The sequence below is a fragment of the Bos grunniens genome, chromosome 1 (assembly GCF_055505025.1).
Source record: "Bos grunniens cultivar Pamir isolate PY7600 chromosome 1, Bosgru_T2T1.0, whole genome shotgun sequence".
Lineage (NCBI taxonomy): Eukaryota > Metazoa > Chordata > Mammalia > Artiodactyla > Bovidae > Bos > Bos grunniens.
In genome coordinates, this window is record NC_141165.1 from 14,744,157 (window position 1) to 14,758,283 (window position 14,127).

Below are 14,127 nucleotides of genomic sequence, written 5' to 3' on the forward strand. Positions count from 1 at the left end.
GGATAAGGCACCCCTGGGGCAATGTCTCTGCAGGACCCACCGCATGTCTGCTGATGAGGACCTTTCCCAAGCTCTGCAGCGCCCAGCCCCTCCTGAGCACAGACACAGCCAGCATAGCCCGTACGGCCACCTAGAGACCACTGCTCAGAGCAGCCGGGCCGTGCCCAGGACCACGTGCCCAAAGCAGATGCATGGATCCATCTTGCTGTATTTATATCATGGAAACAAGTTTCAGGTCCACATGAGGCTGAATCTCAAAATAAGCCTTCCACAGAGGAGCACACGTGGGAGGACTCTGCTCACGAGCTCAGGAGGAGGAAAAGAATCCAGGTGACACCGAGAGGACTGTGGTCACCTAGCGATGGTGGGGTAACGACGGGGACCAGGCACAGGGCGCCCTCGAGAGCTGGACACTGGCCAGACCTCAAATATTTGCCAGGCCAGACACTGAGGTCTGTGGACTTTACTTTGTGCAAATTGTATCTCAAAAACATGCCTAAAACCAGCTCAGGGTGCTCCTTAGGGAGGAGCATGCATGTTCGAAAAGGGCCATATGGCAGCCCGGGCCATCGTGGTATGGGGACCTGAAACTGGCGACTTGTTCCTTGAAACACAAGGAGTGGCAGACAGGACTGCATGCATCTGCCAGGCAGCCTGGGGGTCACACAGTGTCCCTCCCCAGACGGCCCCCGGTCCCACTTCTTTCCTGCTGTGGGCTTTCTGGGGTTTTCGCTACACGTGGCTCAGATGAACCAATCAGTCTGGTATGAGTGAGGGTAGAAGGGAGGTGTCCTCAAGGCCAGGGAGGTGGCCCTCAGGGGGAGCAGAGGCCTGAAGGGGCCAGGCCTGGGCGCATGTTAGGAAGGGGGCCCCGGCAGGGGCGTCTACCCCGGGGTCAAGACACACAGCAGCAGGACTGCAGTGGACTGGACCCCAGTCCGCCAGGTGGGGGCAGCCAGGAGGACTGTCCACCACCTGCGCTTCGTGGACACCCTGTCTCTTCAGAAGGGAGTCACCAAAGAGGCTGATGTCCTTTAAGAGGCCACCTGGCCACGGCCGTGGTTAGCCAGAGTGGACACCTCCTGATTTTACACGGACACACACCCCTGAGACCTGGCCTGGCACACAGGACCCAGCGACTCTGGTCACATGGCTTTGTCGTCATCACTGGGCTGTCTTGCTATAATATAAACATGGCCCTAAAACTAGCCAAGGTTCTGCTTTCCAAACTCAAGGTAACACTCAGCAAAGAGCTTTTCTTAGCTGAGCTCATCCGCCCGGTCGTGGGGTGGGGCACCACCACCTTGGTGTCCTCGGGCCCCCTAGGGCCACTTGAGAAACTGAGGGCGTGACTGTGAACTCAGGACCGGGCCTGGGGAGCCTGCAGCCCTGCCCCTCTCCGTGAAGCTGGATTTCAGCACCTCCCCACCCACCTGATGCAAGCATCTCCTGTCTTTGCCCTCAGGAGCCGGGTGTGTGTGCCCACCTTCCCCTGATGCTTCTCTCGGAAGCCATCAGGGCCAGATCCAGAGGTGCCACTGATGCTGTCTATTCACCCTTCACTGAAGGAGCCCCAGGCAGGATTCGAGGACCCTGTAGATTGTGTATTGGGGGTGGGGCACGGAAACCTGTGAGCAAGGCTGATGTGGGGTTCCTAACACCTGCATCTCACGGAAGTCTGCGAAGAGGACCATTGTAGATGCAGCTCCCACGGCAGGTCCACACCCTCTTTCACCATCCACAGGGGATGGAAAGGATTAGAAAACACCCGTTTTTGTTTCATCAACAAGCAGGAGAGGGTTCCTGTTTTGGTTTGCTGTTGCTGGTCAGGGGCATAGCCTCTGAGCCAGGATCTGGGTGCCGCTGTTCCAGCTTCCAGCCTCGGCCGAGTCACGGGAGGTGAGCTCCCACCGTCCGTTATGGAGCCAGCACAGTGCAGCCCACCCCAGCGCTGCTGTAAAGGTGAGCAGGTGGAGGTGTGTGTGGAGAGCTCCTCCTGGGGTGCTCAGTCCTCAGAAGCACTCAGAAACTGGCTAAGCTGTGAGTTTGGGGTCCAGCCACACTGAGGCACCCTGACGCCTCCAGCTGCCCCTCCTCTCATTCAGCCCCTTTCTCCCCCAGCTCTTTCACGTGAGAAATGCAATCTCCACCCCATCCCATGGAAAGGCTGCAGCAAAAGCAATAAAAGATTGAAGATTACTTGAGTATAATGAGTTCTGAGGATATTCCTGAAACTTGGTGTTTGCAGGAAGATAAGGACTAATAAAACTAAGATTATCTTAGTTTGTAAAAACAAAACAAACTCACCAGGTGAACTGATTCTTATCATATTATAAAATCATTTTGGGGGGGTAGCTAGCCTTCTGTTTTCATAAAGGCAGTCTCCTTTGCAAATTTTTTACACATGAAATTAATCAAAACACAGCAGGCAGTTATTAAAAGTCGATCAATCAGAAGACAATGTGGCAGCTGAGAAATAAGAGTTGTGAGACGCCAAAGGAGGAGGAGCAGAATGAAACGTTCTTGGTACTCGGGGCTCATGACGGTTTAATAAATGTCTGTGTGATACACAATGGAATGGGAACAGTGAAATAAACCACAAAACAAAATGAACTGCCACAGTGATTGGCAGGTGGGGGGTGGGGAGCAAGAGAAGACAGGTTATCAGCATGACGGAAGGAGGCTGAGAACAGCCATGACATCACGCAGCACTGTGTGTGGGGGAGGGGCAGGGACAAGCGTGGGTGCGCACGCACTTGCCCATCAGCCACTTAGGCATAATTGTCTTTTATATAAATGTACATTAATGAAGACCCTATGCTCTAAACTCTGAACCTGAGCAACTACACACTGAGAAACTCTATTTGCTCATTCATTCCAAAAACATGGGTTTGCTCTTGGGTTTTCTGGCCAAGGCCTCCTCGAAGCTGCTCTTTCTAATGGAGGAGATAACCCAGGGGGAATCAGGAAGGGGTCCAGAAGATGCTGACAGGTGACAATGGGGTGGGGGGGCAGGAATCAAGCCGGGGACTCAGGCCTCATCAGGAGGATGAGGTTGTGTCAGCTCCATTCCACCTTTGGATCACACATGGAGTTTAGTATGTGCATGTACATAGATGCACACATGTGCACATACAAGTGTGTACATCATCTATACCAAGTGCATATGTTTAGACAACTTTCTAGAGCTCGTTAGGTTGTGTGGGGCCACTTATTCTAACTAGTCCTTCACACTCCTTTTATAAAGCTCTGGGTTAAGAGAACTCTTGGCAGCAATATGCAAAAACAGTTCTAGAGGAAAAGTAAAAGTTCTGGTACCCCCTGTGCTCTGAGTAGTGGTGTCCCACCAAATTCATATGTCGAAACCTAACCCCTGACGTGATAGTGTTAGGACAGGAGGACTGGAGGAGGTGATTAGGTCATGAGGGTAGAGCCCTCATAAATGGGGTTACAGATAGTGAAGTCCTTCAGTCATGTCCGACTCTCTGCAACCCCATGGACTGTAGCCTACCAGGCTCCTCTGTCCATAGGATTTTCCAGGCAATAGTACTGAAGTGGATTGCCATTTCCTTCTCCAGGGGATCTTTCCAACCCAGGGATCGAACCCTGGTCTCCCACATTGTAGACAGACCCTTTACTGTTAGAGCCACCAGGAAAGTCCATAAACGGGGTTCAGTTCAGTTCAGTCGCTCAGTCATGTCTGACTCTTTGTGACCCCATGAATTGCAGCATGCCAGGCCTCCCTGTCCATCACCAGCTCCCAGAGTTCACTCAAACTCACGTCCATTGAGTTGGTGATGCCATCCAGCCATCTCATCCTCTGTCGTCCCCTTCTCCTGCTGCCCCCAATCCCTCCCAGCATCAGGGTCTTTTCCAATGAGTCAACTCTTCGCATGATGTGGCCAAAGTATTGGAGTTTCAGCTTTAGCATCAGTCCTTCCAAAGAACACCCAGGACTGATTTCCTTTAGAATGGATTGGTTTGATCTCCTTGCAGTCCAAGGGACTCTCAAGAGTCTTCTCCAACACCACAGTTCAAAAGCATCAATTCTTTGGCACTCAGCTTTCTTCACAGTCCAACTCTCACATCCATACATAACCACTGGAAAAACCATAGCCTTGACTAGATGGACCTTTGTTGGCAAAGTAATGTTTCTGCTTTTGAATATGCTATCTAGATTGGTCATAACTTTCCTTCCAATGAGTAAGCGTCTTTTAATTTCATGGCTGCAATCACCATCTGCAGTGATTTTGGAGCCCCCAAAAATAAAGTCTGACACTGTTTCCACTGTTTCTCCATCTATTTCCCAGGAAGTGATGGGACCAGATGCCATGATCTTAGTTTTCTGAATGTTGAGCTTTAAGCCAACTTTTTCACTCTGCTCTTTCACTTTCATCAAGAGGCTCTTTAGTTCTTCTTCACTTTCTGCCATAAGGGTGGTGTCATCTGCATCTCTGAGGTTATTGATATTTCTCCTGGAAATCTTGATTCCAGTTTGTGCTTCTTCCAGCCTAGTGTTTCTCATGATGTACTCTGCATAGAAGTTAAATAAGCAGGGTGACAATATACAGCCTTGACGTACTCCTTTTCCTATTTGGAACCAGTCTGTTGTTCCATGTCCAGTTCTAACTGTTGCTTCCTGACCTGCATACAAATTTCTCAAGAGGCAGGTCAGGTGGTCTGGTATTCCCATCTCTTTCATAATTTCCACAGTTTATTGTGATCCACACAGTCAAAGGCTTTGGTATAGTCAGTAAAGCAGAAATAGATGTTTTTTTGGAACTCTCTTCCTTTTTCAATGATCCAGTGGATGTTGGCGATTTGATCTCTGGTTCCTCTGCCTTTTCAAAAACCAGCTTGAACATCTGGAAGTTCACAGTTCATGTATTGCTGAAGTCTGGCTTGCAGAATTTTGAGCATTACTTTACTAGAATGTGAGATGAGTGCAATTGTGCGGTAGTTTGAGCATTCTTTGGAATTGCCTTTCTTTGGGATTGGAATGAAAACTGACCTTTTCCAGTCCTGTGGCCTTTTAAAGGGACCCGCATGCTACTCTAGCATGGAAACATATACATTACCTTATGTAAAGTAGACAACCAGTGGGAATTTGCTGTATGACTCATGGAGCTCAAACCAGTGCTCTGTGACAACTTGGAGAGGTGGGATATTGGAGGTGGAGGGAGGTTCAAGAGGGAGGGAACATATCTCTGATTCATGTTGATACAGGCAGAAACCAACAAAATATTGTAAAGCAGTTATCTTTCAAGTATAAATAAATAAGATTAAAAAAAAAAAGGACCCCAGAGAGCTCCTCAACCTTCTAGCATATGAAGACACGAGGTGGCTGTCTGCAGGCTGGAAGAAACTGATGATGCTGCCACCATGACTGGGGAAGTCCAGACTCCAGGATCATGAGCAAGAACGTCTGCTGTTTACAGCCATCCAGTCTGTGGGGTTTTGTTACAGCGGCAAGAGTGGACAAGATAGTGCTCAGAGCAGGGGGAAGAGACAAATGGTGCCCCACTTACGGCAGCACCTGCTGGTGGTCAGCTGGTCTGTGTCACAGGCGCCGCATGAAGACACACACCTGCATATGCGGACACACGCCCACTTACACAGGTGTTCAGAAATACACCGGGAGGCCTTGGGGTCACTGTCTATTTTTTAATGGGATCATTCTACATGGACTTATGTACACTTTCACTCTTTTTACTCAAAAATACCTCCGAGGAATTTTTCTGCATCAACTGATTTTGCTCTAATTAATTTTTAAAGTAGTTGTATATATCAGAATATGAATTTACTATAATTTATTCAAACTTTCACCTGCTGATTAAGTTCACATAATAGCCAGGGTTTTTCCTCTCCCCTTTTCCCTTTTTTTTAATTGCCAATAAGGCTGCAATAAAGATGCAATAAGATGTTTATGCGGATATTCCTAAGTGCTTTTATTTTTATGGACAAAGTTCCCAGAAGCAGGAACTGAAGGACAAGCATTTTTAATGTCAACAGGTGTTACCCAGACACTTCCCAAAAGGTTGTAAACCCTTCGCATCTGGCAAGGGCTGTCACTGTCTTATATGCTTTGCCATTAGTGGGTATAAAGTGGCACACTGTTACTTGAACTTGCACTTACAGACATCAGCAAGCTTGCACACAGTCAGTGCAGCTCCTGAAATTCGGATCCCTTGCCCGTGAACTGCCTCTTCAGCGCCTCCACCCATTGTTGCTCTGGGTTTCCCCACTTTACACCCCTAAAATGGACATGATCTTGTTCTTGGATTTGTACTTTTCATTCTTCATATTTAAATCTTTAATTCATCCATTTGTTTTATATGACAGAGGTTCAATATTATGAAGCTTCCAGATGAATCACCGCTTATTAGATGAGTTACCCTTTTCCCATCACCTGTCGCCATTCGACTGTGCTTCTACAGTATTTTCTATGCTATTCTACTGACCTCCTTGTTTGCTTTCATGCAATACCATAATCATTTGATTATAGGGGCTTAAAAATGTTATCTTTTTCACAATTTGGTAATTAATTCTTGGACATTCTTTTCATACTGGAGTGGGCTGCTGTGCCTCCTCCAGGGGATCCTCTCACCCCAGGGCTCGAACCCGAGTCTCTTACATCCCCTGCACTGGCAGGCAGGTTCTTTACCACTAGTGCCACCTGGGAAGTCTATATAAACTCTAAGGTTATTTAATTCAATTAACAAAGACACTCCTGAGATTTTCATTGGAGTTGCATCCTATTTAAATACAAATACTTAGAAAGAGTGGAACTTTCCAGATAGCAAGTTTCCCTCCAAAGCCAAGGTGAGCACTTCCAGTCCCTCAGGCTTTGTTTTCTGTCCGCCTATGGACTTCAGAGCTTTCTTCTCCTGGTCCCTTGTGTGCAGAAAGAGCTGAACATTCACACTCAGATCGGTCTCCGCCCCCCGGAGAACCTGGATCCCAGCAGCTTTCCGGAGAACCCCCTGCTTTCAGGCTTTTGTTCTGGCCCAGCCCAGGGCAGGGGGCGGCAGGGAAGAGTCCCTCACCGAGTGTCCCTCCAGCCTCTAGGTAGGAGGCGGAGCTAGATCTAGAGCAGCTGAAAAGAGAACAAGGTTGTAACCCCACCTCCTCCCAGACCTGTTTTCATCTTTATCACTTATTTTTCCTTTTTGCTATCTACTAAAATCAGAGAAAATGACAGATATTAGCAGCAAGTATAAACAAAGCAGCCTCATGCTGACATGACATGTCAGGTCACTATAAATGGCATGAAAGAATGTGAATCGCTATGTAAGTCACCACCCCTGGTGATCAATTCTAGGGAAGCAAATATATTTTTATTTATTCATAATGTTTTAATAAATATGGGTGAGAGATAATTCAAACTGTCCCGTGGGTCAACAGGAATATACATAAGATGAGCTAAATCAGGCATGTGAAAGCCTTGTAAGGCATTACAAAGGAAGGTATCACATGTAGTGGGACATGTCATCCATCTCAGAAGGCCAAGAAGCCCCTGGGTTCTGATGAGGCTAATCCACAACCAGGCACACTGAAGGCGCTGAGTCAGACCATATGTGTGTTGAGGAAAATCTAGGGGTGATGCTGTGAATGTACTTAGGTACTTAAACCTACCCTAGAGGCCCTGAAACCCTGAATGTTCATTGGAAGGACTGAGGCTGAAAGTGAAGCTCCAATATTTTGACCACCTGATGGGAAGAACTGACGCTTTGGAAAAGACCCTGATGCTGGGAAAGATTGAGGGCAGGAGGAGAAGGGGGCAACAGAAGATGAAATGGTTGGATGGCATCACCCACTCAATGGACATGAGCTTGAGCAAGCTCCGGGAGATGGTGAAGGACAGGGAAGCCTGGCATGCTACAGTCCACGGGGTCGCAAAAAGTCAGGCAAAACTGAGCAACTGGACAACAGAGACCCTGAGCCAGTGAGGTTAAGGGCGGGGACCCTGAAGTCATGGAATTCACCTGGCGTGGTCCCAGCCTTCATGGAGGAATTAGGCTCCAGAGTCTCAATTTCCTCAAAGGGATGCTCTCAGGACAACTGTGATGGCGATATTAAACAAGGGACTCATGCGCCTGGTCAGGCTGGGGGCTCAGCCACAGTTACTGTGATTGATGAAAACTCAGCTAAGCTGCTCACAAGACTGCCTCATCATTAAGCCCCAAGCCCCCATCAGGGAAGCCAGGAGGGTGGCCCTGGCTACAAGGGGATGCGCGTGACCATCAGAAGGAGACCCTCTGGTGTCCAGCCCACCTGTGGGATGCTGCTGCTAAGTCACTTCAGTCGTGTCTGACTCTGTGCGACCCCATAGACGGCAGCCCACCAGGCTCCCCCGTCCCTGGGATTCTCCAGGCAAGAACACTGGAGTGGGTTGCCATCTCCTCCTCCAAAGCATGAAAGTGAAAAGTGAAAGTGAAGTAAATGAACTCTCTCTGGCCCTGGATGAGTTCCTCATCCTTCTATAATAAAGAGTCAAAAGTCATTCAAGCCTGCTCACAGTCTGCAGGCAAAATGATGTCATTCCGATTCCTGCTTTTCCCCCAAGTTATAATTGGCTATTATGTAGAAATGTCTACTTTAACCTCCTTTTCTTCAAATCGAGTTAAATGCCTGCTTAATAACTCCTGCCCACCCATCATTCACACAGAAATCCAGTGTTCTAAGAATAACGAAGAAGCAGAACCATTGTCAGACTTAGAATGAAAACCTAATGACCGCGGAAGCAATTTGGGGAGCAATTTTAGGTCAGATATATTTAGAGAGAAAATTCATATAAGACAGAATAGATATTTAACTAAGATCTAGAATTCTGGAATGGTCAATGAATATAACTGAAAATATACTACCACTGAAATTATAAATCCTGAAACCAGTTTAGAGATTTTAGATTCAGGAGAAAGAGAAACCAAAAAGCAGAGCAGCAAAATAGCTTGCTTCTCAAACAATCCATTTTCTCCATTTATCTCACGACTCTCCCTCACACTCCCCTCCCCCACAAGTGGCTCTTAAAGTAACTTGTTCCTTATAGAGATTACAGGCAGGAAATGAACGAGTGCTTTGAATGATTTCTTACCTTAACTATGCTGATAGGCTTTCGAGATAAGTGAAAACTTGCATACAGCAAAAATGTCAAAATAAAAATGAAGGCTCTGTACCTGAAACACAAAACAGTGGCAGGGATGACATAAAATAATATCAGATGCCAGATGAGACAGCAATCCCACTCCTGGGCACGTGCCCAGGCAAAAGTAGCGTTCACAAAGGCCCATGCTCCCCTGCGTTCACAGCAGCGCCATTCACAAAAACCAAGGCATGGAAACAACCTACACATCCATCGACAGATGAATGGATAAAGAAGGTGCGGTGTGTGTCACACACACACACACACACACACACACACACACACACACACGCACGCACAGTGGAGTATTACTCAACCATTAAAAAGAAGGAAATAATGCCATTTGCAGCAACACAGATGGACCCAGAGATATCATACGAAGCAAAAGAGGTCAGAAAGAGGAAGACAAATACTCATAACATCACTTATACATGGAATCTGACACAAATGAGCTCATCTACAAAATGCAGACAGACTCACAGAGAAGACAGAGCTGGGGTTGCCATGGCAGTAACCACAAGGGGGAGAGACAGAGTGGGGGTTTAGGATTACCAGACACAGACTATCACATACAGAATGGATAAACAACAACGTCCCACCGTATAGCACAGGGAACTATACTCAATATCCCATGATAAACCAGAATGGATAAGAACATGAAAATGAACATAAATATGTATATCACTTTGCTGGACAGCAGAAATTAAATGCAACATTGTAAATCAACTATACTTCAACAACATAATAAAAGATGCATTAAGAATACATTGCAACTGTATTCTTAAATTTCCTTATGCTGTATGCTATTGATTCAGTCCTATATCAAAGATGAATCCTATATATCATATCACTACAATAGAATATTTAAAACATGTGCCATTTTTACTTTGTAAATTGAAATTAAACATCCACGGGAAAAACTAATCAAAGAGGAATCTAGGACCCAGATGTACACATGTGCTTAAAAAGTAGACAAAAAAAAAAGATTATTTAATTTGTAACAAAATTAACTGCAAGTGACTTACAAGCCTGCTATCCTGGGCATTTAAGATCATATTTATTTTTTTTTACTTTTTAGCTTCTCTGCAACTTTTTAGAAGGACACAAGAAATAAAGAAATATAAATATTTCACTGACCTCAGTGAGAACAACTCAGTGATGCCAACAAGCTATGAATAAGGTCAATGACATAAAAACTATTGGCCGAGAGCCCTGGTTTACGAGAAAAGCAGTTTGAGAGGAAGTGCTGAGCTGTATGGAGCGACAGACAAGATGCTCTAGCAAGAAGATGAAAGTTTATTCTAGTCTGAACGTTTGAACCATGCTATAGAAAAACAACCCTTCAGGGAAGAAAACAGGTCAGGAGGAAAACGTCCTTGGCAAGAGATGACAAGGGGCTCCAGCCAGGAAGGCAGGCCCTCTGCGTCTTGAGGCCCAGCTCCCAACCCTGAAGAATCCATTCTGTTCTGTTCTGGAAATGCCAATGATCTTCAAACTGTGTGCAGACTTCACTTGGTCATTAACCAAGGTGAAGGCAGAGGCCACAGAACCCAGAGGGGGCCCCTCTTTCTTTTTCTGCAGGGGAGCCACAACCCCAGGAGGGCGGCTCATTCTAAGGCCCTCGATATGGAAGGACCCTTGGGAGAAATGGGTGGCAGAGGAAGAGATGGTTGGATAGCATCACCGACTCAATGGACATGAATCCGAGTAAACCCTGGGAGACTGGCATGCTGTAGTCCATGGGGTCTCAAAGAGTCAGACATGACTTAGCTACTGAACAACAACTTCCTCCTATCTCTACCCACGTTTCCAGTGTTTTGATTTAGTTCTCAAGGTCAGCTTCCTTCACTAACATAAAGACTCCTAGGGGTATCTGCCTCTCTGGCCACCAGAAAAGTAAGTAAGTGAAGTTGCTCAGTCATGTCTGAGACTTCTCGACCCCATGGACTGTAGCATGCCAGGCTCCTCTGTCCATGGGATTCTCCAGGCAAGAATACTGGGGTGGGTTGCCATGTCCTTCTCCAGGGGATTTTCCTGACCCAGGGATCAAACCTGGGTCTCCTGCTTTGCAGACAGACATTTTACCATCTGAACCACCAGGGAAGCCCTGACTCCAGAAAAGGTATGAGTTGAATATTTCCAGATTAAAAAAAAAAGTCATATTTCAGATGGGGGGAAAAAGACTTGGTAGTACAATAGGACTCAAAGCTTCATCCTCTGGAACACCTGTGCTCAGTGAGTACGCACCACACCGACTTTGCCAGCTATTCAATAAACACTTGTAAAATAAATGCCCCCAGGCTCTATTCCTCAGCAAGGAAATGCTTGCTGATGAAGTTCCTAGGCTTCTTTGCTCTTCAAGTCCCTATCAATTAGCAGATAGGAAAAATGTGCAACTATAACAAAATGACTGTGTCATCTACCTCAAAGAATACAGACTGCAAGTTCAGTGGATTGGTGACCAAAATCCAGCCTTTGTCCTTATATTTCTGAAAGTTGTCATCCTGGTAGGAGTGGGGGGGGCTCTCATTTCTTTGCTGGTATCTCTCCATGATCCCACCCACTGCTCCTCTGTGCTAACTTAGGAAGGTTCTGGACCACTGGAACTTTCAACACTTGACTCTCCAACCCACAGCTAGATCCACTGGTCACTCAGATGACCACTTGCTAGGGCTGGTGTAGGCTAGGGGCGACCTCGGTCAGCCCCCATTTGAATGCAGAGTTCCCTTTTCTCACCTCCACAAGGAGTAAGAAAACGTTCTCAGACTGAGTCACCTCCAGCCCCTCCAGAACCAGAGTCTGAGAGAAAGATCTGGAGCCCTCAGGGATGCTATGTAGCACCGGCTTACAGGTGTGCTACCCACCAGGAGAATCTCATAATCACCTAGCGCAGAAGGATGTGGAGTGAGCGGCTCTACTTAAATGGGCCTTGGGCTCATGTTTGCCACACTCTACCCAGAACTTTCCACTTATAAACATTCTAGTTTTATTAAGAATGTTTAAAATATAAATATTAATATTAAAATATATTTAATATATTAAATAGAATAAATAAACCCAGAAACAGAGAGTTTGTCTTGTGTCCAGGTCTAAAGAGCCCTGGGGCCCTAATACACCTGCATTCATATTTAGGCTGTCTCAGCTATACAGGTTACTAAAAACTAGCCAGTCATCCCGGGCCCCTGCTTCCTTCTCCAGGGCCCCTGCCTCCTTCTCTGGGGCCTCTGCCTCCTTCCCTGGGACCCCTTTCTCCTTCCTGGGACCCCTGCTTCCTTCTCCAGGGCCCCTGCCTCCTTCTCTGGGGCCTCTGCCTCCTTCCCTGGGACCACTTTCTCCTTCCCAGGACCCCTGCCTCCTTTTCCTGGGCCCCTGCCTCCTTCTCTGGGTCCCCTGCCTCCTTCTCTAGGGCCCCTGCCTCCTTCTCCTGGGCCCCTGCCTCCTTCTCCTGGGCCCCTGCTTCCTTCTCTAGAGCCGCTGCCTCCTTCTCTGGGACCCCTATCTCCTTCTCCTGGGGCCCTGTCTCCTTCTCTAGGGCCCCTGCCTCCTTCTCTAGAGTCCCTGCCTCTTTGTTGGGGCCTCTGCTTCCTTCTCTCATGAGTGGTTCTGCAAGTGAAGCTCACTTGCACAGAGCCTGCAGGGTGGATGGAAGTCCCAGGACTGCCCCATGCATGGTGATGTGGACCGGAGCACAGTCATCGGGGACTACAGAGTGGAGAACTTGCCTCTGGATGTTTTCAGTTCAGCTTTGTGTGGAAGTGAAACACCCTAATGAATCAGCCCCTCTGGGAAGAGTACAAGCCGTGCCTGCCATGCTAAGTCGCTTCAGTCATATCTGACTTTGCAACTCCATGAACTGTAGCCTGACAGGCTTCTCTGTCCATGGGATTCTCCAGGCAACAATACAGGAGTGGGTTGCCATGCCCTCCCCCAGGGGGTCTTCCTGACCCAGGGATTGAACCTGAGTCTCTTATGTCTCCTGCATTAGCAGATGGGTTCTTTACCACTAGCGCCACCTGGGAAGCCCCGAGAGTACCAGAAAGTGAAAGTGAGAGTCCCTCAGTTGTGTCTGACCCTTTGGGACCCCATGGATTGTAGTCTGTCAGGCTCCTCTGTCTGTGGAATTCTCCAGGCAAGAATACTGGAGTGGGTAGCAGTTCCCTCTTCCAGGGGATCTTCCCAACCCAGGGATCCCAGGTCTCCCGCATTGCAGGCAGTTTCTTTACCACCTGAGGTGGCCCAATATTGTCTAGGAAGATCAGGGGATGCTTGTAAGCCCAGCTGATAGCACTGGCTCTTAGGAGGCCCATCAGATTCTACCACTTGCTCTGTGACCTTAGCAGGGTACTCAGAGGCAACCCGCCCTGCAGAGTCAGGGCAAAGGTCAACTTACACTGCACACCAGGCATTTCCTAGAGACGGAATAAGTGTCTCTGGAAGAGGAACCTCTATCGTTTATTTAGAAACCATCAGGTCAACTCTATTCCCTCTGTTTCCAAGTCTATCCTTTCTCCCTCTTTCCGCATCTTCTTACGTAGAACCCTGGGCAGATGGGAAAGGCCGGCCACTAGAGGTTGAGTTTTCCCTTCCAGAAGGTCTGAACATGGCCCCACTGATCACTTTTAAATCACAGCAGCCACGCTGTGGGGTTGGTACCTTCCTAGTGGCCATGGCAACACCCTTGTCCTGGAAGGCAAGCAGACTTCTCACTTCTGGGGGTTATCCTGGATTATGGGGATGAAAGGCCTAAATAGCCCTCTGGAAGTTCTTTCCCATTTTGTAATTCTATCCTCACCTACTTTCTTCCTTTGTCATTTATGAAGTAAGGATTTTGGATAATATTTGTTTTATCCATCTTGCAGTGGATTTAATGCTGTTTCCCCAAAACTGAAAGTGAAAGTTGCTCAGTCGTGTCTGATTCTTTGTGACTCCCCAAACTGATGTCCATTATAAATCTTAGAATGTGACCTTATTTTGGAAATCAGGTC

General features: G+C 47.4%; 1 protein-coding gene across 13 annotated transcripts in view; it reads right to left on the bottom strand.

The window, feature by feature from the left end:
- SLC37A1 (solute carrier family 37 member 1) overlaps positions 1 to 14,127 on the bottom strand; it is a 102,072-nt gene that overhangs the window by 50,012 nt on the left and 37,933 nt on the right. For all 13 annotated transcript variants that reach the window (XR_015141404.1, XR_015141297.1, XM_086337978.1 and 10 more), the window contains one exon: positions 9,095 to 9,176. Coding sequence is in view for 11 of the 13 variants with exons in the window: in XM_086337978.1 (XP_086194104.1) it covers positions 9,095 to 9,176 (82 nt within the window). In the remaining 2 variants the exon portion in view is untranslated. The remainder of the gene's footprint in view (positions 1 to 9,094; positions 9,177 to 14,127) is intronic.